Below are 25,814 nucleotides of genomic sequence, written 5' to 3' on the forward strand. Positions count from 1 at the left end.
ACCAGTATTTTCATCCCTGCCAACCATCCACTGTTGGTGCTGCAGATAATGCAGAATTTCTGACTGCAGGTGCAGTAAGAAATAGTGACCTACTAACAACAACCTTATTCTGGACTGGAAAGTAGAAAACTTGACATACTAAAATCCCCATATAAGGGGTTTTGTACAAGTCCTATTGCCAAATCCAGGCTTGTGCACTTAGTGCTTTGTGAAATCTTGTAAATCCATAGTGAGCCACATGCACCTGAAGGATCAGCACCTCAGGTAGAAAGGGCTGCTCTCCATGTCCTGCCTTCTGATACAGAGCAGGGCTTTTGATAGACAGATCAGACAGATTCAGTTATAAGTAGGACTTTTGAGCACTAAAGTCATGTTTATAACATTAGAAACAGGAATCAATCTGAAATTAATTAAATACCTATGGACTTTCTTGTAGAATTACCGAGTGGTTTGGATTGGAAGGGATCTTAAAGATCATTCAGTTCCAGCCTCCGTACCATGGGCAGGGACACCTTCCACTAGACCAAGTTGCTCAAAGCCCCATCCAACTTGGCCTGGAACACTTCCAGGGTTTGGGCATCTACAGCTTCTCTGTGCAACCTGTGCCAGTGCCTTACCACCTTCACAGTAAAGAATTACTTCCTTCCTTATATCTAGTATAAACCTGCCCTCTTTCAGCCTAAGGCCATTCCCCTGTGTCCTATCCCTCCATGCACTTTTGAAAAGTCCCTCTCCAGCTTTCTTGTAGCCCCTTTAGGTACTGAAAGGTGCTGTAAGGTCTCCCTGAATCCTTCTCTTCTCCAGGCTGAACAGCCTCAACTCTCTCAACCTGTCTTCATAGAAGTGCTCCAACCCTTTGATCAATTTAGTGACTCTGCTGTGGACTTGTGCCAGTTGCCTTTCATATCTCTCAATTAAGGTTTTCCTAGACAATTTTTGAAGGTGCATTCTAAAATGTGTGTATTATGCACCAGTGTTTGGGACTGAATTAAGAAGACAACCACCAATCAGGATATGAACTCAACAATGCTGTAGATGCAGACTTTTGCCAGCTTCACCAAGGGATTAGATGATCAGGTTGCTAGACACAAAACTACACAGAGAACCCTTTGCCCAGCAGAGTAGGATAGGACCAGTAAATTTTCTGGATTGTCTGTGTGATGTCACATCTGCATCCCTTTCATCTTGCCTAGGAAAGGAAGAACTTGAATTAGGTGTGTTGAATGTTTAATTGAAGAAGACAGAGCTCTGCAGGTATAGAACTGAATTACATCTTCTTTGGCTGACTCAGAAGTAGATACTACTTTCTAGGAATTTTTTTTTTACTTGAGAGCACTGGCTTTGTCTTTTAACATTCTATCTCCAGCGTCATCACTCATCTCTCCGGTGGCATTCTGCTTCCTTAGAGTAGTGCTGGAATTCAGCCAACTCATGTTTTGGTCGTGACCAAAGACCTGTGTGATTACCATTTCCTCCCCTATCTCACAGTATGAGAATGTATTACTCCTGTCTCAAAGCAGCATCGGATCCAACACTGTCATTAACTACTTGTGCACAAAACTCCATTGCTTCAGATTTTAAAAACAGCCAGTCTTTCCATTTTCTCCTGTATTTCAAGACAAGATTTAGTGTTTTAAAATACTTTCAGTCATTCTAGGACCTGGAAATTGAAATGCTTTAAGGTAATTTAGCCACTCAGTGTCTTCCATTGGTTTTGCAAACTGCTGAGAAAGAGATTATTGTAATTCATTTTCATTTCACATACAGGTTATGTCTCTGTGATCCATAAGCACAGAGGCTTCATACTGTGAGGTCAGGAGAGGTTTGGCTATCTTATTAGCCCTGTAAGCTCACTGAGCAGGAAAATGAAGTGCTAATTCTTTGGCTAGCTTAACATTTCTTCAGTACAGCACTGATGTCAGAAATGGATAGCCCTTATTAAAACACCCTTTGGAGATGCAACACTGATGGTCATGTAGCAACTCTGGGTTCTGCAGTTGAATACATGAGGTTTGTTCTACAGCAGAACTCATAATCTAACAGTGCTTGTTCAAAGCCAGGTCTTGCAGTGTACATTCAGCTTCTGCAGGTTCTGTTGTAACAGAAGCTAGGCAAGGTGGACACAGTGTGATCCTTCTGTGTCAAAATGTTTAAATTTCTGAATATTTAAGCATCCAGACAAACCAACTCACTTTTCAGAGGTGCTAAGTTCCTATTGCTGTCTAATATACATGAGAAATGCCAGAACTCAACACCTCATAAAATGAATTAGGTGTCCAAATGTTAGACTTAATTATTTATGTCTCTGAGACAGTATCTTGCAGACCAACTCACAATAAATTGGACTGAGCCATTTTTAATACTATACATTCCAGAAAGGTAAGACTTATACATTTGGTGTCCAGTCTTACCTCAGCAGGTACCTTCAATATTATGCAGGACTGCAGTTTCCAATGATATTTGTAGTTGCCATTGTTTTTATTATATGTTATGTTGAATATTTGAATGACTTGCATGTTGAGATGTCAATAATGTAATCATCTATTGATTAGTAATGCCTTTTATTGTATGCTTTGTATTTAAAAGCCCACTTTTGTAAACACTTCATGGATGATTTATCATGCTTACCTTTACCTTTCTAGAAGCGTGTAGGGAAAGCTGGTCATCAGAGATCCTTCTCTGGTTAGGAGAGAGAGTCATCACCATTGGCTGATTCATAAATCTGTAAGGGTAGAGTTATATTCCAAAGATGTCTCCCTTTCCATTAATTATGGAATTAATTAATAAGAGGTGACTTAATTTAGTCTGTATGGCTTTTTACTTACTTGGTTAGGTGAAATAATTCTGCTCTTTCTGTCAGTGGGATTCTTTTCCATGGGATTGTAGAAACAGTGACTGCTATGGTTGCTCTGCTTTTTTTCAGGGTTGGGCCCATCTTGTTTTTCCTAAAAGATTTGCTGTATACTTACACTATCGCATGTTTCTTTTTCTACAGCCAACATCTTGTACATGGCAAGCCAAGAAATGATGAAGGTGGTGGAGAGAGACAGTACAACCATAAAACAAAATTTAAAGAAGGTAACTATTTAATCCTCAGAGTTTTCACAGGAAGCCCACAGGCATGAGGAGATGATACATCCAGTTATATTTGTGCAAAGCCAGAATTTCTGGAGGCTTGATTCTGCCTTTTTGGGAGTGACATTCCATTTACTTTGGAGAAGGGGTCACTGGTCCTTAAAATGTCTTGATCCACACCTTTGTAATTGCAGCCTTCACCACTATCAGATGTTCCAAACCATCTGGTATGTTTGCCTTTGTGGAGGACAAACAGCCTGTGTTCTGGTTGAGCCTGAGATGTGGTTCCCAGTGAGGCCTGGGTTCTGATCAGACAGGCAGATGGCCAGCCAGGAAATGAGTGCAGGCTGATGGACCAAATCCCTTGACTTTGCTGCTGAACAGGTCAAGAAGAACATCTCTGTTGTGGGGTGTCAGTTAATACCACAGGGTTCTGCAGCCTCAATTTTTCCGTGGTGTCAAAAGATAATAGAGTGGAGTCAGCAAAATTATGGCTCCACAGTTTCAGCCATTGAACTGCAGAGTAAGAGGAATTCCTCAGAGGCCGGAGCTACTACTCTACAGGTAAATTAATTCATTCCAGGGACCTGTCTCCTGCACTGAACTTTCTTGTCTGTATCAATTTATTGTTGAAAGAGATTTTGTAAAGTTTTTGTCTGGACTGACAGTATTTTCCCAGGCACTTCCCAACCATGGTTCAGGGGTTGGCACAGGCAAGGAACTGTTCCTAATTGGAGTTCTGATGTGGTCACCCTGTTTTGGAGGCTGAGATAATTTAATAGTCTGGCCATGGTCAGACAATTCCAGATGGCTCATGAGCCAGAAAACTGTCACATTTAATAAACTTCTATTGGGGTAGCCTCTGTGTGAGTAGATAATCAGTATAACATATTATTCTACTGTGTCCCCTTCCTTCCCTCCATTTTTTTGTATCATCCCTGCCTTTTTACTGGAAGAATGATTTCACCACGTTGCACTGGCAGAGATTTTCGTCAGAGAATGGAATTTTCTGGGACAGAGGTCTTCTGTAAAATTACTTTGTGCCTTTTAAGTAGATATGGTACAAAGTTCATTTAATAAATCAGTCTTTCTTTTTTTGACTAAAAATAGATATTTTTTTTTATTTATCCCCTTTGCCTTCTCCGCACTTTGAAAGGTATGTTCATATTTTAGAGGACTTGAAATAGCACACATGAACAAGGATCCCTACACTGCACCTGGCGTGCCTGGGATTTCACATTTTTGCTGCAGAACACTCACAAAGTTCTCCTTTGAGTGAATGGGGAATCTCTGTGAAAAGACTGAGAGGCTGATCTTGCAGACTGCAAATATTCCCACTGTCTTAAACAGAACTCTTCATGGCTTGATCCAAAGCCCAGTGAATTTAAGGAAAGTGGTTGATTTTACTGACTGAATCACCGAGTGCCAGGGAGCTGGAGGGTCTGCCTGTTCCCTAAGGGAAGGGGAGCCACGGGTGACCCCACACAGACAGTGCCCTCCCTCACCAAGCACGATCCAGTCCCACAGCACCTGAGGAGAGTACAGAAACAGGGTCCTTTGACTGTCCCAGACAAGGCAAAATAATGAACCAGGTCCAGTGTCTCTTCAGAGAATCCAGTCAGGATCAAAAGGGTACGGGGCCAGAGACAGGAGTGGAGACAAGACTACAACATGGGTCCAAAGCCCACCCAGGAGGGATTGCCAAAGACATGAGGTAAGGCAAGGTGCAAGGTGGGAGCTATCTAGGCAACAAACTGTACAGGGTGGATCCACTGTCAATCTATGACTCAGGGCGAGGGCTGGAGGCAGATACTCTACAGTGTAGCCTGAGAGACAGAGACTAAAGGTGAAGGACAGAGCTGGAGACCCCGGAGCCGTAGGCAGGGAGTGTGGGTCAGGTGCCAGGCGAGGCTGGTAGGGTTGTTAGTGCCCTGAAGCTGAGGGTGAGACTGCAAGTCACCCTGTTAGCCAGGATGCAAAAGCAGAGTGAGCAGAAGCAGGACTTCAGGTGCTCGTGAAAATGTTAAATCACAAGCACACTTGTGATTGTTGTGCTCAAAGTTAAGCATAAAAGTTTCATTGGGTGGGGATGGTGGTGGTGGTGACAATCAGCTGCAGCTCCAGTGACTTCAGGTAGTCTATCAGATGCCTCACATTACAAAAAATACTGATTTTGTGTGCTGAATGAAGGCCCATAGCCAACAGTAAGAGTTTGCAGGTGTCCAAGTCTGCTCCATCTGTGCTTTTGTTGACTCTGTCAATCTAAGCATGGCCTTGGCAGGCTGGAACTGTTTTAAACCTGTGTTAACTTTCTTTTATTGATTCTTCTATGTCCTCATACTTTTAAAGTGGCAAACATACTCAAGAAAACAAAAAGCTGAAGTGCGCTTATAAGAGTTGGCAAACTGAAGAAAAAGTAGGTCTAAAAATGCTTCTCTTTTTCATCTCCTGGTAATTTCTGGGAATGTAAGAATTAAGGGAAAAATTTTGAATTGGCATCACGTTAAATTTGAAGAGTATTGACAATAAAAATGGGCTTAACTTATAAAGGTTGGAAGTTTATGAAAACAGGAACTATAGTCCAAGTTGCTATAGAACTGGCAAGCTGTTACTTCAAAAAAATTTATACTGTTTAGTAGTCACTGTGATCATATGGTAAAAGCCAATCTTAACACCTGACTTTGCCAGCTGCTGTGGAATAGAACAGTTATTTCTGGATCTTGTTTGCATTCTGTGATCTGAAGAAGGAGGAAGAAGAGACACAAAATTATTCCAATCTTTCCATACCAGGTTTAACTATAATTGTTACTAGTTAGGGACCAAGAGAAATTTTATCACCAGACCCCAGATTCTTAGTCTAACAATGCTAATTGCTTAGATTTATGTTGAAAGAATGGGAGCTGGAATATTGTTTGGATAATGAAGTAAGGTTTTTCACTTATAATCTTCTAAAGTCAGAAGTCGTGCACATTAAATAGCAGTGGAACTGTATGAGGAGGATGGAGACCTGTCTTCTAACAAAGTAATATATGATAGAGCCTTTAAAACCACTTGTCTGGATCAAGCAGTATGTGAATATACAGGAATTTGAGCTTCATATTTCAGTGACATGGGGGTTGTGATAAACCACAAAATCCAAACAAATAAGGTAGGGGATACTGATATAAGATTTACTTGGCTTTGGTGGTTAATTATTAGCTATTAGATCGTGTCTAAGGCAGCTGAGCTATGTCCTTTCACTGTAATAACACCAACTCCCTTTCCTAACAGAAACTGGAGGCAAAGATACTACTGAACTAGAGGAAGTTTATTGTAATTCCTGCACAAAAGGAAGTGGGTGTAATTCTGTATTCTTAAAAGATGGATCAGCACTGAGCATCATGGAGCTCTTACAAATAGAATTAAAAAAAAAAAAAACTTAAAAGGAACAAGAAAATAGATATGTTGGGCATTCACTAGCATGCCTGGAATGGACAATATTTTCATATAGAGGCTCTCCATAGCACTTAACTTGTTATTGTCTGCATCGTGCCCCATTCATTGCTCTATTTTATGACAGCCTTATTGACTTTTTTCTGTCAAATAAGCTTATAAACCTGTTATAATAAGTAAATCCTTGTATAAATCAGGAAGATATTGCACAAAAGGGTGAAACTAGGGTGCTTACGGAGGAAAGTCACTAAAAAATTACCCCTCAGAGTTTATATTTATTGAGATATATCTGGTCCATTACTCCGTATGTAATACACAGTAGTCCTATTTTGAAGTGTAGAATCTGCTCCAAAGTCCACCTGAATCAATAGAAGAGCTTCCACAGACTTCAGGAATTCTTGAATCAGTGAATTTTCTGCAGTGGATCATAATTTCTTAAGACAATGAACCATCTCCTCCAATTGAAAATCATGATTCTTTTGGTTAGCATCTTAAACCAAAAAAGGTTTATATGCTCCTTGAGTTTAGTTTTGCCAGTGGTTTGGTGTAGAAGTTGTATTGATTGGATAAGGAAAAAGACAGGAAACATCTGAAGGAGAGATACAAAGATCAAAAAAGAAAACCTTTTATCTCAGAAGAAATGTATAAACTGAAAGTTTATGGACACATTAACCTATTTTCACTAAGTTTATGGAAGTCTGTATAGTGAGTGGCTTATAACCACCCATATATAGATGGTAAGATGGGGAAGAAATTCAGGTTTGTAAAAATTAAATGAACGAAATACATGTTTACTATTTCATGCTTATTTCAGTGATGTATTTAGAATTTGAAGTCATGCAAGTTTATATCACACCAGTAATTCCAAAGAAAATGTCTTCTCCAAGAGTATCAACTAAACAGTGGCATGCAGAAATTTAGAATAAAAGCTGAAGAATTAAGTATTTCCTTTCCACAGAGAAGAGCTAGGTTTTTCTTTTGAAAAATTGTCTTTGCTAGAGAAATTTTTTAAAACTGAGCAACCAAGAACTATTTTGACCCCTAAGGCAGCTGTTTTGATGTTGCCCAGTTTTTGGGCAACAGTGTTTTTGTTTGAGTCTCTGTAGACATCCACAGGGGTTTAGTAATTATTCCCAGTGAGAGGAGCATGATCTGAAGATATGTGCTTAAAAGAATACTACAAATACTTTGCCTGCCCACAGTCTGAGTGAGGTGCTTGCCTACATTTGTGAAAAACTTTCCAAATGCTCTTTCTGAATAGGTACAAAGTGCTCTCTCAAGCCAAGAACACCTCTTTTTTTGTCTGATCTCACATCCAGTTTGGTTTGCGCTCCCTGGAGGTGCAGAGTTGAAGCCAGGGAAGCTGCACATGTGCTTGGGGATTTTGGTGCCCCTGTCATTTAACCACAAGAACAGCCTTCTCCTTGAAGTGCCCAAAATGCCTCATCAGGGACTGTCAGCTTCTCTCCTTGATGGAAAAGAATCCCAGTGAGCATTTAAAAGTCCAGTAATACCACAGTGTACTTACCTGTGATATTTCACTTGTTCTGTAACTGATCTCCTGTTACCATTGTTCATGCTGTGTGGTGTTCTAGTAAAGAAGCAATGACATTTTTGAGGTGAGTATAAGGTGTGTGCTGCACACAGTAAGCACTGACAGCCATATTTCCCCAGCCTTCTGTAGAATATTTAAAAGTAGAATATTTACTACCCCATACTTACCTTCTACTGTGCACAGCAATGCACAGCATTGCGCTTGACAGCCAGATGCTGATCCTGCTGTTGCAAGAGAGATCTGACTGATTCACCTCAGATAAAGTCCCACTGAATGTAGATGGTGTCAGGCTGATACTCAGAGGGAAATACTGTTTGCAGTAAATATGGTTGGAAGAATCTAGCCCAGTAATAGTATTGCTTAAATAGTGGTTTCAGGTCTGTTTTTATTTTGGTATTTATACAGACTTGACTTCTGAAATATTCATGTCCCTGACACATCTAAATATATACCCTCGAAATGCTTTTAAGTCTTTAAAGTGACATAGATAATATAAATAAGTTAATCACCCTGATTTGTTGATAAATCCTGTGCATCCTTTTCTAAAAGCACAGTTTTACTTTGCATTGAGTTTGACCCATCATTATCTGTGAGAAAGTGGAAATAAAAGTGGCCTCACATGATCTCATGGTTCTACGTGCAGAGCAGCTGGTAGCATTGCTAACAAACTGCAGCAGAGTTAAAGAGAAACCCTTTTCCCTTTATCAATTTACCAAGTTTCAACACTGACAAAGGCATGGAAACAGTACATAGGACACCATGCCCGACACCGGGGAGAGGAGTAACACACCTTAAATCATATGCGAAGTACCCACTGCATCAGGCCATGTCTCAAGGTTTGCATCTTAATTTCTCCAATAGCAAAATGTTTCTCCACCCCGTTTCTAGACAGGAAAGTGAGTTTTGTTTATTATTTATGTTGGTTTAACAAAACTGACCACCATCCTTATGTTAAATAAAATCACCACAAATACTTGGACTACCCATTACACCTTTACTGCAAGCCCTACAGGGCAGTATTTAAAAAGAGCATTGTGTACCCCAGATTGTCAACTGCCTCTTCTCAAAACAGTCCAACTGAAAATGTTTGGTTTTGCACAGCACTTGGAAAGTTATGAAAAACCAGTTCTGGTAAAACAAGCTGAGAAGCAAGTTCCCAAGACCTTGCCATCAAACTGGCTGATCTAAACCAGGATAGTGAGGGGAGAGAGACGGTGTCTCGAAGAGCAGATCCCAAAGCATTTAGGGCTTCCTAGGGCAATGCCAGCTCTTTGAATTCCCATTAGTAAAGCCAAAGTACAACTAAAGCAAATAATAAAAAAAAAAAAGCGTGTCCCAAACCAGTGTGTTCCCATGTCGTTTATCCTATTCTTTTAGCAGGATAAGGTGGAGACACTTTCATAATTCCAGAGAAGCTAGGTCATTTTCTATAAACCCTGATTGAAACTAAAATTAATTCTGGGCTAATGCCTTTTAAACTAGTTTTCATCCAAGAACAAATGAATCTATTTGCTGGTTACTGTTGATAGATGTCACCCAGAGAGAAGCTGCTGTGGCAACCAGTGAATGCATGTGGGAGTAATGCTGATAAAATGTCAGTGTATCAGAGACAAGGATTTCAGCAAGGACACTGGTGCAGTCCTGCTATTGCACCCGTGCTGCTCGTTTATATCCACAGAGATCAGACCTTCGCTCTTTGCCATCAGCTGGAGTGGTGCCTGGCCATGTAATAAGATCCTAAAGTTGTTAAAACATGTAACAAATTCCAGAGAGATAGAAGAAACTGAATTTTTTTTAACTTTTTTGATTTCTTTTTCAGTGCTGCTCTATGACAGTTACAGAAGAGGCATAAAAGAAATCTCTCTGTAATTTATACTTTTGTGAACTGTCATACATACTATAACAAGTGCCAATGGAGTCAACTGCAGGAAATCTTTATTATTTTCTTAGAAACTCTTTAAAATGTAAACATCCTGTTGATACAAATCTCAGATTCTTCTGATGTTTACTTAGCAGCTGCCATCATTGTGCAGTGTCAGAGTACACACACCATATTACAGGGTATGAGGCTGAACCCTACTCAGACGTGTTTTTTACAGAAGCTAAGGCTGAACATACTTCTGAGCCATTTAATGGAAATCAACTTACAACAATACTACTGTTGTTTTAAAACTATTTGAAATTTAGAAATTGCATAACTATTTCAAACATGGTATTGAAATGACCAGCAAAGACAGCCCACATCCCCTTTACTCTGCTCTCATCAGATCCTGAAAGAGGACATGTTTCAGTCACTCACAGCAAGCAGGATATTGCATCAGGAATCATTAAGTCTTTCTCATGTCCAGTGGAAGCTGCCATTTCCCTTCTGAGTCAGGAATACCTGGAAGTCTCAGCATTCAATATTGCAAAAGAATAAAAATAATCCTCTCGCCCTCATGGCAGAAAAGTTAAAAAATGCAAATATTGAGAAGTTTAAGCCCATAAGAAAATAGAAAGAATCTTTTATTTATTGTTTTGCAAATCTGTTTATTTTTAAGCTAGTCTCATTATTTTGGGGGCCTGACTCACCATTTCTGAATGCTTAGATTGGCAGCAGCTTTCCATGGCTGGTGCATTGGTTGTGCTGACTCAGAATGTCTTTACAGCCATGCACCGTCCACAGGAAAATATGCACTTTATAGATCCATGCAAACCATACAACGCATGCCAGTGTTCCCTACAATTGATAGAGATCCCATGTGCCTCTGGTTACACATGGTTCATTAATTATACCTGCTTGCCTGCTGCAATAGCAAAGCTCCTGATGTGAAAATGAAGATGAGAAGATTTAGATTCTGTAAACTTTTGTTTAAATATGTCTGAAATTATTCTGTCTTAATATATTAGGAAAGTTGGTGATATTCTAAAGTCTGTACATTTCATGTCTGTGTCTGACACAGGCAAAGAGCAGACACATTTTGTCATTCAAAGGGAGACCCTCAACTCCACAAATGGCAGTCAAGTAGCTGTCAGGTTTAATAGGCCAACATCTGGATCACTGAAAATTTGAACCTTGATTGCAGTCCTGCTCTTTTGCATCAACCATTAATAAGGAAGCATTTTGAAAACAATTCTGAATTCTATTGGCAGTTAAGAAGCACACTAAAGTTTTGGATGTGCAGGCATAGGCACACAGACAATGCCTGCACACCAACATCTGCACATGAAATGAACAGACAAAATGACTGTAACATCAAATCAAGGCCCCCAGGTCTCCTGTTTTAAAACTGTTCTTACTTAGTTGGTCATAACATACCCAAACTTTAGTTGAATATATGACACAAGTGTCTGTCCTACCTTGACTGTTTTTATTTCAGTGGAAAGGATTCTACAATATCTACAAGTAAGGCTCAGGGGAAAATGCATTGTTTTCTCATGTTAACAATTCCTGGCTTGGAGAAGGAGTCCAAGTGTTAACTAACATGGCTAGATATTTATGTATGGGCACCTGAACTGTGCTTTATGAGTATACTTGTAGGAACCTAAAGGTGCAGCAGGCATTAGAGATGCAGGTGACCCCAGTAGAGTCAACAGAAATCCATTGAAGAAGTCAAGGTGGAACGTGGTCCTTAAATGTAGACCTCTGGTTCAGTTTTGGGCACTGTGTAATATCCCCACCTGGCCTCCAGCTGTTTTGCCAGAAAGTTGTGAGTCTCTTGTATATTAACCTGTCATACCTACCAGTCTCATGCAGGTGCCTCAGATATCTAGAGCATCTCACATGGCAGTAGGTACCCACACTTTGGCAGTTGAGTTCTTAGTGGAGCCTGAAGTGCAGCTTCACTCACAATAAACACTTGCTGTGTCAGCTGAATAGCTTTCTAAGCACTGATGCCTTTATTGAGCCCATCTTTCCTGACTCTGTGATGGAAGTTTGGATGCCTGGTACACATGTAAACACCACAATACAGGTACTGTATTTAGATGTTTTTATGCTGAACTGAACCTGACACTAGGAATAACTGATAGTCTGAGAGATGTTTGAGGAGCAGCACTGGGAATAGAGGTTCTAGAAAAAGCAGCTAGGGTTGGAATTCAGACTCAGAATGGGATGGAGAAACCAGAAGACTAAAATTTGGACTTTGCATGGCAAATATGTGGGACTGGAATAAAAAGCAGAGTAGAAACAGGAAATGATGAGGTAAGGAGAATAGAGCTGGAATAATGAGCCAAAGGGGGTTTAGAGCAGTCTTGAGACCAGAAAAGGACAAGACAGAAGTCATATTTGGAGAGAGTGGACAAATGACTGGACAGCAAGGCCAGTAGTTGGTAAATATTCTGCCCTTTTTTGCTGGTAATGGAACCTAAATTTCCAAAATCTTGTTGCTTCTGTTCTCATCAAGTGCCATTGGCAATGTTTACCTTAAGAATAGGAACAGCACAATAGAAGAGAACTGTAGAGATAAATAGTAACTAGTGATGACCTGGTGTTCCCAGTGTAGGCATCTCAGAGCATTATTACTTTACCCAACAGTTGTCTGGTCCCATGGACTGAATGTCCATTGGTGACTTGAGCTCATTAAGTTTGATCCTGCAGAGCATTTTTGCTTTAGTTTCAGTTGAAAGGAGTTCATACACTCTGAGACCCTCCACGATGTGAACCACAGTACTGTAAATCTGGACAATCTTGGCATTTGCTTCAAAAACACATTACATATTCAAACTAGATGACTGATTTCTGTGCTGGACACCTCCAGTGTGACACCCAGCAGGAAAGTGTCCCATGTTCCTCTGGCCAGAAAGTGACAGTGCTATTTCTTTTAATTACACCATGACCTTAAGGGACAGAGGCCTAAAGCAGCAAATCTAGAGGTGCTGACACTGTTGACAAGACATGTAGGTGCCATATGTAAAACACCTGGGTTTTGGTTTACCTCCTCGAAGCCTGGTAGTCTGTGTACACAAGCTTTGCTAAAACCAGTTGACATTGCATTGCCAAGCATTTCACAGTTAGGGAGCACCAGTCTCATTTCAGATGCCTTCTCTGTACCCTTTCAGAGCTGCTTTCATTTTCCTTTTTCCTCTTTCATTAACCAAAAGAGCTGTGTAATGAAGAAGACAGGATGAAAAACTCCTACCTTATCTGTGGTGGAAGGGGTAAAATGCCTGTTGAAAAAAAAAAGAGGGAATTGTATGAAATGAAAGGGAATAACTTCATGGCAAAGGCACGTAAATTTCACATCCAAGAATGGGCTGTTGGTGAAGTCATTAATATTTTTCATAGATGGCCACAGTTTGTTCTCACTTTTCTGAGTATCTCATTTAAGACCTTGAAATGTGTATTGCAGACAGATAGACAGTGTTTCAGAGCACCTGCAAGTGCAGTCCAGGAGTGCTGTCCTTTGAGTATAGTCAATTCTGTGTAATACTGCACACACTGGAAAACCAGCTTGAGGCGTTTCAGACTACACTACATGCTTTCAAATTAATATATGTAGTTTTACATTAATTTCTGTGCTCCTCACCTGCAAAATGGAGATAAAAATGGCCACTAAGGTGTTGCAAAACTAAATTAATAAATGTGAGCATGCAGATCCTGTAGTGATGTGTGCCAGAGGAATGCAGAGCATAAAGAAAATAAATTCTGTCTGTAAACCATGAAATATGTAGTAAATAAATCCTCAGACCACACACAGAATTTAAAACGAAAAATACTATCAAATAGCAGCTCATCAGCTGAACATCATCCTGTCAGTGGATTGAACGAGTCAAGGATCCTTTGGATCATGTAGTGAAAGATTAAACTGTAATGCAAATATACCAGAGGCAAGCTAAGAATGCACATAAATCTTCTATTTAGGCATTTCCAAATCTGTGAGTTCTCAAGTTTACAACCTTACCTGGAGAACAGCCTGTTTCACAGTCCATGCAGACTGAGCCAAGTATTTTATCCACCTTTGTAACTGTAAATAGCTTTTCATCTTTTTGTTAATGATCATTATGTAATGAGACTCTGCAACTGACCTTTCATAAAGCCTAATGAATTCAAGAACTACTCAAACTGGAGTTGCTCCATTGCTTTTTTTCCCTCCGTTTCATAATCTTTATTTTTGTATCTGTTGGTAACAGAGCCCAGGGTTAAATGTAATTCAGTCAGATGGTTGGCTTCCAAAAGGCCTGAAAGCAGCTGGCCATTTTACATTGGCTTTTTTGAAGAGCTTTTGCTAGTGTGACATCCTGTGATGGATGAATGAAAGCAAGATCAAAAGAAATTTTCTGCTAAAGCAAATGACACACCTTGTTTCCAGCAATTAGTGAGTGACAAAGGAAACCAATAATGTTTGCTGACATGGGATATGTAGAAGTTTAACTTGGGTTGCTGTCTGTGCAACTGAGATGTTTTGGATACAGCCCATAGTCAGTAATGTACAAGATTTGGGTAAACTTCAACAAGAGAAAAGTAAGTTAGACAAAAACCTGTAATATTTTGTGAAATGCAGTCTAGGCTCTTAGCCTGCCTCTACCCCAGTGGGTCCCTTTATTTGTATTCCCCATGCAAAAATTATGGAATTGAAGATTTTTGTGATGAAAGGAAAACTTCTTGTCCCCTAATTTATGTTAGTAATGCTCAATTTTTCACTGAAGTACAGAAATGAAATATGAAACAAATGAAAGTAATGGAATTGGGCCAAGCTATGTGTGTGATGTGTTGAGCAATCAGCATCCTTCTGGTACCTGCATTCAAACATTTTAATATGAGGACTGCTTGTCATTAATCTTGTTCTTGTATAGTCTTAAATCCATAGTTTTTTACTCTCTCCCAGACAACCACTTTCCCCTCATATACTTTATAGAAATTGAAAAACATAACTATAGCAAGCATAGTTGAGATGAAAATGGGGGGAAGTGGTGACTTGGGAAAATGTGACATTTAGTGTTTCTAACAGAGAGAAAAGACACTTCACTGAATATGATATTTGCCTGGAATTTATGACTTTTGCATTTAGGTGGACCCTGTAGCCCCTGCTTCATGTATGTCATCCACCAAGGTTATTTGGGCAAGATGAAAACAAAATGGACTTTGGCAGAATTTTATTCCACATTAGAACCCAAACTAAAGTTGCCTATCAGTCTTTGGGAGCTGCCTTCACTCCACACAGGCAGCATTTCACAAAGACAGGACAGAAAGCTGGGGTTTTCAGCCTGGAAAAGAAACCTTAGAGCACCTTCCAGTACCTAAAGGGGGGCTGTAAGAAAAAGAGGACAAACTTTAGCAGGGCCTGTTGTGATAGGACAAGGGGCGATGATTTTAAACTGAAAGAGGATCAATTCAGACTAGACACAGGGAAGAAGTTTTTTACAATGAGGGTGGTGAGACACTGGCACAGGTTGCCCAGAGAAGTTGAGGATGCCCCATCCCTGGAAACAGTCAGGGTCAGGTTGCATGGGGCTTTGAGCAACGTGATAGAGGTGAAGATGTCCCTGGTCATTGCTTTTGGTTAAATAGTTAGAAAGCTAACACAGAAAGGAGCTAACAGCTTGGGAAAAACAGCAGCTGGGCTGGTTAGGGGTGGACTCCATGGACAACTACATGTTTTGATCCATAATAAGAAATTTCTTAAGGCAGCCAGGCTTCCCTCAGCAGATCTCTGTTTTCAGAATTAAGTCTGTTCCATGTTCCCCAGTTTCACAGATGAGGAAACTGAGTCACAGAGCATTTAATTGTCTTCATTATAACTGCAGACTTGGAAGCAACCAAGAACTACCAATTTGCTATCCCTCATGGTATATCTTGGGACTTGAAGTATCACTTATTATCTGTTGGTTGCTCCACCAGTAACTTTGCAAATTAATTATTTGCTATGCTTTGATTTCTAGCTGATTTTTTACTATGGAACTGGAGACAGCTGGTGTCCACAGCACTACTACGATGAGATCAAAATGGATTTTCCAGATGGGGACATTCGGCTTTGTGAGAAGGGGCTCCGCCACGCCTTTGTGCTGGATGCCAGCAAGGAGATGGCTGCCATGATCACAGACTGGCTACAGGATGATCTGACCAAATTATAAGCATGGATTCAGTGATTAACAAGAAAACGATGTAATTATTTTGTGAACGTGTAATTTTTTTTGTGAGAGAGTCTGTCCTATTTTTTTTCAGTTTATTATAGATTATGGCTTGTTTTCTATTGAGATATTTTAGGAAAGTTAAAGAGAAACTGGCTGGTCCAAAGTATAGTTTTATTGATTCGGTGCGGGTGTAGTTTTGTCCTGTGTCTTCAGGACTCTGCAGGACTTGGCAAAAGGTGGAATATTTATTGTCTGCGAGGGCTCTAGGCAACACTGGTACAATTGTACCTGAGTTACTACCACCTGATTCACCTGCTGGAGAACTGTCAGGGATGTGGAGGATTCTGACAATGGATCCTGGTATGCTGTGAAAGACCTGCCCCTCTCTGTGTGTCTCATCCATCCATGTAAACCAAGTAAGTGCATGACAGGCAGAACAGCCCAAGGCCCCTGGGCAACCCTGACATTGTCTCCTCAGGGTCAGATGGTGTTGGTGGTCAGTCCAAGGTCATGCTGAGTTCAGGATGAGTGCAAAGGAGGTGTGTAGAGGAGATGTGCAGTTTCTCCTATTTTCACAACAGGTTTAGGGTGCCTCCAGGACTCCACAGGGTATTAAAAATGCCATAAGGTAACTGTGGCTGCTCAGCCAGTGAATACACAAGGAGCTCTTGTCTGGAACATGGCCAAATGTTTCATTTTTCAGTTGACTGTAGAGACTGGAAAGGACACTGATCAAAAGTGCCAGTATTAAAAGGTTAAAATGGATTGCAGAATCCATGTATAACAACTTCTAGGTGGCCTAGCTCTCCTAATGAAGTCCATGAGAACAGTGCTTGCTCAGCAACTTTAAAGAATTAAACCAGTTTTGATGCATGTCTAAATTTCATTTTTTTGCTCTAAGGACTGAAGTATGAAATTTTCTGCCAAGCCACAAATTAGATAAATTCACCATCAGAAAATATCTGTTAGTGTGCCACGGCTGCACCCGTGACATGACATGAAATGTTAATGTTTAGAGCCAGACCCTTGCACATTGCTGACAAGTTCACTGGTCCTCACTGTTGTTTGTCCCTCTCCTTTGCAAATGGCAAAAAAATAGAAAAAAACATCCTACCAGTTGTGATAACAGAAGAAGTTACAGGCAACAGCTAGAAATTAAAACAGTGCAAGTAAGGGGATCAGAGCCAAGTGTAATCAGGAAAAGCTTTCTAGCCATGAACCTGTGAAATAGTCTCCCTGCGGAGTTCACAGAGACATTTATAAATAAGCAAAACACTACAGAGTATAGTCAGGGGAGATCCTGCCCTTGCAAACAGATGAATTTAAATGATGCACTGGGTATCTACCTTACATGATTTATTAACAGTTTTGATGGGGTACCGGTGAGAATGATTCTGGAGAATGTTCTCTGTGATGCAGAAAGATTGATTAGTCACTTACTTTTCTTACACAATTATACACACACCTTACACTGCTCTCTAAACCCCCTCTGAACCTTTCACTGATATTTAGAGCAACCTGTGATAGAGCTCAGTTTCTGGATATTTTGGATGAGTTTTCAAACCTGCAGACTGACAGTGGATTTAAGTGACCTTCTTTGTATCAGAAACTGGTTTAGCTTTTGGGACTAGCCACACGTGATGAAATGGTACAGATAAGTGAGGCAGAAATGTTGAGACCACAGTTGCAGCAGCGTGAGGAAGAACTGGGCAGATTCAAAGTGAAGGGACTGTGCCCATGCAACTAGTTCTGTTTATTGGAGAGTCATGGACTTTCCTTCTTTCTACGGGTCCATTTTCAGTCATAATCCTTGTTCTCACTTTAGAAATCCATAGTTGTCTGTGTCTGTGTGTGTTTGAATAGCCCCCAGATGTTGGCATCATTCCTCTTGGACGGCCTTGGGGCAGATGCTCTATGCATCTGTTGGCCAAGGTGCTCCCTGGGACAGAGCCAGGGGACACGTTCACATACGTGGAGATATATAAATGTACACACACACACATATATGTACATGTGCACGTTTGTATGTCAGCAACATAAAAAACTACAGTTCACTTGGTTGTTTTGGTTTACACATTGATCTGGTTGAACAAAACATGTTCTTCAAAGTGTATGGAATCAAGGAATCGAGCAAGGACTCGGTGGAAGTTCAGCTGTTGTAGTGGATCTCCTGAGACCAGACGAAATCTTGTATTAACCAAAGATGATAAGCAACTATTAAAGCCTGGGGACTGAAGCACCTACAAGAAGCAGTTGTTTACAGTGCATTATTCGTATACTTTGTATGAGGAATTAATTTAGCAATACTTGACTTGTGTATGCCTTTTATACAATTGTTAATCCATTATAATAAATCCTACTGACTGCATTAAGACCTAAACTGGGACTAGGTCTGGTCAATGATGACCAGATCTACTGCAGGAGAATGCCTTACAATTTTCTTAAATGAATTTTCTCTAATATTATCAAAACCATATTGATTCAATTGCTACCTTCCTCTTAGGAGCTGTTTCTGTAAGGCTAAGATCTGAAAATTTGCTGCTCTGTTCATTGCAAAAATGCATGGGTCTAGTTTCCACAGCTGTATTTCCTAAGAGAAGCAGATCCCACACAATGAGAATCCATCTTCTCTGAAGCCTGTGGTGTTCACCATCATCCAGGCAAAGAGTGTCAAAAGTGCTTGTGGTCCAAATGTGCCAACTTACCATGAAAACACAGTGTGGTCTTGCCTATTTTAGACTACTTAAGAGTTCTTGAGAAACCTATCACAAATATATTGACTGTATGCTGTAGCACCTAATCTCTGTCTTTTACATCTGTGCTTAATTCTCACCACACAAGTAACCCTTGCTAGTTCAATGACTTTGACTCACGTGCAAGTGTTTTGCTAGATCGATACCTTTTATTAAAAGTACACAACTCCAATAACAAAAATAAAGACATTTATGGTAAAATGTAACTTGATTCTTTGTTTTGATAACTTGTTTAGTCCTAGTTCACTTTCTCTATTACTTCATGCATACAAAATTTACAAAAATACTTTCCAAACCCCAGATTTCACATGCGATGCTGACATCTGCCAAGTGCACAGAAAATCCGTGGGTGGTAGGCACCTGACTCGCTTAAGCATTTTTATCCAGAGCCCCTCCAAAATAATCAACCAGTGTTTCCCCTTGCTTCCTCCAGCTCTGTGTTTGCTGCTTTGAATGAGCTATAGAGTGCATGGATCAGTGAGGTTTGTCCCTTCAGGAAGCTGGATGAGTGCTTGCCCAGTGTTTATGGTGAAGAATTTGGAGTTGGACTCCAAGCTAAACACCAGATTCTTGACTCATGGAGACAGATTGCATACATGAGCCACAGCAGATAATCTCTTCTCTGCAGTTGAGGTCATTTATGTATTTATTTTACAGAAAATGGGTTTATATGTACATCCACTCCCCATCCCTTTCTTTGGTCTAGCTAATTGCCAGCAAAGACTTTAAACAAGATGTTCAGTGTTATCATTAATAAAGTCACTCAAACTATTACTGGGTTTGGATAAACTTACTAGACCCAAGAGACTTGTTTTACTCTGTGTCACAGGTCATGCTCAGACTCCCAACTACAATAAGTTTCTAAGGCTCTTCACTTACAGGCAAATGTTCTCTTTCCTGGCACATTTACAAAATAAGAATCCAGAGAGCGTTTGTGAGTGACCAGGAATATTAAAACAGCATATATTTCTGGAACAGCTGATGGGGGTTGAGTACAAGCAGCAGATACAGCAGTAACAGCACAAGGCAGCTGCCAGGAGCAAGCACAGCTCTCAGTAGCATCATGCAGAACTTATGGAACAGGCTCACGTGTGCTCAGATGGGACAGCAGGGAGAGGTTTGATTAAAAACTGTTTCAGAGTGCTTAAGCTGACAGTCAGTGGCCTAGGTCTTGCCTGTTGCAGGAACGTGCTCGCAGGAAAATAGCTGTGTTGTGGAAAGTAGTTTGCAGCGGCTGATAAAACACAGGATTTTGTTTAAAACATCTGACTGTACCTGACTGCAGGGTTTGCCAGTCAGACACTTGAAGGATATCTTTTGCCATCCTATTTAATGCAATTCACACTGAAAGAGGCAGTGGGGGGTGCCCCCAGACCTCTCAGTTTGTGAACATCGTCAACAAACTCATCTCAAAGCCCCCAAGCTTTGAAATACACTGTGCTTCATGCATTGGGACAAATCCATGAAGGTGAGGTGGCTTGGAATTGGAAAAAAATGGGCTTTCCCAGTGTCAGGACTCAGCTACTCCTTTTCCTTAACAGGTACCCTTACAATTTGATAAGGATCCAGCTATTCCAATCTAACTTGCAGGATACAGGAATACCATTTACAGAATATAAATGCTTTGAATTGCTAACATCATCTGCTCTCATCATGCAGGGGGTACTGCAACTCATCTGTGTTTATTAGGAAATAACATGTATTCTCACCCACAAAATAAACCCACAGGATGTTAATCATCCAGTGACCCAGCCCCAGTACTGCCTCAATAAAGTCAACAGGATTGCACATAGGCTTAGGGAGACCCAAGTGATTGATTGACTGAGACTCAGGCAACAGAGGGGCCATGACATGAACAAATTGCTTCAGTACAAAAATACTACGTGCAAGACATGAGTTTCCTTTTATCCTCGTATCCTTACTAGTTTGCACCAAAATAGGACAGTTTAGTGCAGATGGATTCCTATGGATTTGTTTTCATAGCAATGAAAACATGCCTGCCTAGTATCGGTTATTGAAAACAAGATGAAGTTCTCCTATTAGAATACTTCGGGACTGCACTTGAGCCTCACACCAGCACATGTCCCAGTGATCTCCCCAAGCACCTCTGGATTGGGCTGTGTTATGGAGAACAGTGTGGGATGGTACATGAGAGGCCTCAGTTAAGCCTGGTCCAAAACCTGCTGAGGTTATTACAGACATTAAAACCAATTTCACTGGGCTTTGGATTAGTTGCTAAGAGGAAAACTGGTGCTCCAAGCAAAATTGAGCTTGGCAGTTCATAAAGCAGTGCTCCCAAAATGGATGTCTAAATTCCCTGTCTGGTCTAACTTAGATATCCAAATGTAGGGGGTACCAGATCTCTGTCTTGAGGTCCTGGAAGGCACCAACTTGTTTTTTTACTACCTGAGGGACTTGGGCATTTGCTTTAGGGTTAAAGTCACCAGGTGTCCAAGTCAGGCCATGTCCTGTTTTAACAGTGGTCTGCATTTTCTTCCATTGTACCCTTTTGTGACCTTGAACATCTCCCTTGTCTTTGCTGTGCCTTTGATTTCTCTTCAGATATAAACTGACTAGTTTATGTTGTCAATCACATGAGTAGTCTGAAGTGCTGTGGACTAAAAACCTGTCTCCACTGAACACAAACCCACCACTCCCACTGGTTTCAGTGAAGACATGGTGGGAAGTCTGTGAATAACCATTTGCTCTCATCCCTCAATGTTCTGTTGAAAATAACTTGTTAAGATAACACATTCCTGTAAAACTGCTCATAGAGTGGACAGGGGCACGTGGAGGCAAATGCCATCCTGCTTCCCTCTGCGTGCCTACTGGAGAACTTGTACTGAAAGATCCCCTCAGCCAGTGGGACCATAAATGGGCATGTGAGGATGCAGAAAACTGCCTAAAAATTGACTCATGCATGGTCTGTCATTCCACATGCCACTGGGAATAGAAATGACCATGCCTCACCCCAACTGAGCCATATATTTGTGGGTGTGCTTAAGAGGAAGGGACAGCCTAGAAAATATCAGTCTTGTAAGAATTAAGTCCTTCAGGAAATGTCTCTTTTCAGTTCTCCATGTGTTTCTCTTGGGTCTTGAAAGCTGAGGTTGGCTCTGCTATGTCTAAAACACATAACCTGATGCCTTGAAGACTTCTTCCATTCTTCCAAATGTGCCTTGCTCCACACCTGCATCTTCTCAGTATCGTGTGCATAGGGATGTAGCAGAGGCAGTCACAACCCTATTTATTACCTTCACTCATTGTCTCCAAGGCATTTTGGTATGTCCACTGCAGGAGAATGTACTAAAGCAACTCTCCCTCAAACTTCTGGGTTTGCCACTGTAATGTCCCAGTGAAAGCAGGTGAGAAAAAGACCATGTCACTATGTGACAGCCCATTTCTCAACGTGCATGACACACTTATCTAATGTGATGGATTAAACTCATCTTGCAGATTCCCTGCTTTCTTGATAAAAGCAGAGAACTTCTGAAGTTCAACTACTATAAATGCAAAAGGATTTCATGTCACAGGGTGCTTTACAAAGCTATTTAAAAAATACTTTGAAACCAGGAATAATGGACTAATAAAAAACAATATTCAATGAAAAGCAAACTTTGATAAAGCATTTTCTGCCATGGTAATTAGCAGCCTAATCTCTCAGGTACATCAAGTGATGTATCGTGTACCAGTGATACCTAACAGGAAACTACCAGACCCACAGCAGTCAAGGCAATTGAACTGAATTCATGACCACAAGGAAGAAGGGGATGTACATTTTGATGATAAATTCATCACAAACACTCACTGTGCTGTGAGTTTATTTATTGGAAAATAACTGTGGCTGCATAGGAAGACAGTTTAAAATGAATGGGTATTTCATTTTTGGTTTTAACACCTTAGGTAGACCAGGGAGTAAAGATGACTTATGAAGGCTCTTCTGGTATCTGGTTTCAGGACACAGGCACAAGTCTCCAAAAGAAAAAAAAAACCTTGCAGAGATCTATTTATCAATAAAATATTTAATAAACTTATCTGTACAAAATATTAAAAAGGTTATTGAAGAGTATACAAGAATACTTATTTAACAAATATATACTGCTATATAATATATTCAAGAAAATATAGATTGATGTTTACAGTTCATTTACAATCCCATATGTACAATCTATTTAAACTTTAGATACATACAAACAATGCATTTACACCATCACATACAGAGCTATCTTCTTTAGAGATATTTCACACACTCAGACCTGAAAAAGCTGAACAAATAAATGGATAGTTCAGAGGCACACACAGGGATATGAGTATTGCTTCAAAATTCATAACTACTACAGATACAGCTATTGGAAACTCGAGTCCTTTTTCATTTTTTGATATTTTCCTTTCTAATCAAAGAAAAGAACATATAAATAAAACCATGACTGACCAGCAGAGAGGCTCGTTTTGTCAAAGGAACTCCAGACAGTGTTGACTTGGCTTGAGAAACAGAGCACATGGTGATGGGACATGGAGGGACTGAGCAAACTGGATCAACATTGCTCCTGCTGCATCCAAAACAGGGAGGACCAGGAGCAGAGCAGGTCTGTCCTGCACAGACATATGCCCAGTTCTTGTGAGCAGCATCTCCACCAGCTTTCCCAGTGGAGAGCCACAGTGCAAGACGGAGCTGGTGACTCCAGTTGGGCACAGCCCCCACCTGCTCCTCAGGCTGTCAGAGCTTGATCTGCAAAGGCACTGCACAAACGTGGCTTCGTCTGAAGCACATGAGAGCACTGGATGTTCAACACCTCAGGAACTCAGACTCTTCTTTAAAAGGTTCATTACTCCGAGCACGTGGGATGAATGCAACCAGAATGATCCCTCCCCTCCTTGCTCAAGGAGGGGATGAGCTGCCCCTACAAAGTGGCTCTTCCCCAGCTGATGACCACCTACACACCCACTTAACTCCAGCACCTCTTCAAGGACTACAGCCCAGTCCCTCCATGTCTGACCATCCCTTTTCCTGGCCTGTGGATGCTGCTTCATACTCTGCTATTAATGGCTGAGCTTCTGTGAGCCCCTTGGTACTCAGCAGTTCCCAGCACACAGCTGGCACACAGCTCCCTAGGATGACCAGCTTGGGACCAAAGCAGCCCCAACATTTGCCTCTTGTTTTTTCCCTACTGCTCCCCTCCTCTCTCTCCACCAAGGCATGATGGAGGAAATTCATGAAACACCACAGGGAACATTACCATCTCCCCAAAACCTGGGACCAACAGGATGCCACAGCTCCCAGGGAGGTCAGGCTTGGTCCAGTCTCTGCATCTCATTCCTGATGATGGAGACCAGGGTGGCACCAGCATAGGTTGACACTGTGGCAAAGAGCAGGGGAGGGGAGACCCAAACTCTCCCAGGTACCATCAGCAAAGCACATGAGTGTGGGACCCATCATGAGCAAGTCCCCTCCTCCCACCGTTTTCAACCCTGCCAGACCCATCTTCTCACTGTCCCCTACTCAAGGGCACAGACTGACCCCCATCCTCCTGCTGCTGAGGCTCAGTCTTCCCTTCCCCCCCATCCTACCCTCACCAAACACCACAGCAAGTCTGCACTCCCCATCCTGAAAACCCAAAGCATGAACACCAGTACCAAAGCAGAAAAACGACCTTACAAAATGTATGAATGCACTATTAAGTGGTGATGACAGAAAAACGAAGAGCAAAACTTGCTGAAAAACCACTGAAAATCGGCAGGTTTTGTTTTCAGCCATTTCTGGGAATGAATCAAGTTTTGGTTTAAGATGTTTCAATAGCAGCTCCATGAAAATGCTCTGCTGCCCAAGTTTCCTACCCTAGTCCATTCAGCCAGAGTTAAACACAGTGCATCTGCCAGCCCGCCCATGTGCTCTTTTCCATCACCACTGACATCAGGCTCCTCTCCAACATGGAAAATTCAGGGGCTGTTTGGGTACTGCTGCCAGGAAAAGGAAAAAGTAGCCACCTGGGCTACTTGTGTCTTGAGGTGCAAGGATGTAAAATATCCTTTCAGATGTAGAGTGGGCTCTGGCTCCTTGGTCAGTGGGTTACACCAGCAGGAGTTCCAAATTTTGGTCATTTTTCAAAGGCCCAGAACACTGACTGATAGGGTGAAAGTGACTTTCAGAGACATCTTTGCACCTCTGTGTATCTCACAACACTCTGTACTAGGAATAAGGAGCTTCAAAAAGCTGAATGCAGCTGGTTTTACCTTGGAAGACATAAACCAGTTTATGACAAAATTGAAAGGTGTCACACACACCAGCCTGGTGGAACACCTTGCTCTTTTACCAGTCATTAATTCAAAGATAAAACTCTCCCTCCACCACACAAGGTCACAAGCTCCTGACCATCACCAACAACCTGTCCATGAACAGTTAGCCCCCAACTTGTTGTGTTTTCAGGGAGGATGCACTCCCACAGTGAGCATACTGCTATACTCTGCTCCTGCCACTCAGCATCTCCATTCAGGTCCTACATAGCCATAAAGGGATCTCTGATGCCAGAGGAGCTGCTCTGATTCCAGTGAGACACACGTAGTCTCTCCATCTGCTGGTCATGGTGACTTAAAAGAAGAACCACACTGCTCTCAAAGACCAGTGCTTGGTTTTGCCCACACGGGTTTTCCCACCCACTCACCTCGCAGAGCGTGATGTGAAGAGAGAAAAATTCACACCATAACTGCAGTTGCACACAGGACAGGGGACACAGCAAGCAATGTGGTGGGACCATCCAGCCAAGGTTCATGTGACAGCCTTTCAGTCTGACCATCTTTCAAACCCAGTGGTACCTGCCCCATTTCAGGTGACAACCTCTGATATACTCAGACTCTCATTGCCGTTGCCCCATTTAGGTTTTTTCTCCCTGGCACATGGACATGCTGTTCCAGCACAGACAAAAGAGAAGGCACTTGGATTTCAGAGCTCG

At 41.3% G+C, this 25,814-nt stretch overlaps 1 protein-coding gene across 1 annotated transcript in view; it reads left to right on the forward strand.

Moving 5' to 3' along the window:
- The window catches only part of LDAH (lipid droplet associated hydrolase), a 117,202-nt gene extending 98,129 nt beyond the window's left edge, over positions 1-19,073 (forward strand). Inside the window, exons 6-7 of the mRNA XM_008931285.3 lie at positions 2,996-3,078; positions 15,923-19,073. Of these exons, the coding sequence (XP_008929533.3) occupies positions 2,996-3,078; positions 15,923-16,114 (275 nt within the window). The 3' untranslated portion in view covers positions 16,115-19,073. The remainder of the gene's footprint in view (positions 1-2,995; positions 3,079-15,922) is intronic.
- The last annotated feature ends 6,741 nt before the right edge of the window (positions 19,074-25,814 follow it).

This window comes from Manacus vitellinus, unplaced genomic scaffold (assembly GCF_001715985.3).
Source record: "Manacus vitellinus isolate BGI_N305 unplaced genomic scaffold, ASM171598v3 scaffold_11_pilon, whole genome shotgun sequence".
NCBI lineage: Eukaryota > Metazoa > Chordata > Aves > Passeriformes > Pipridae > Manacus > Manacus vitellinus.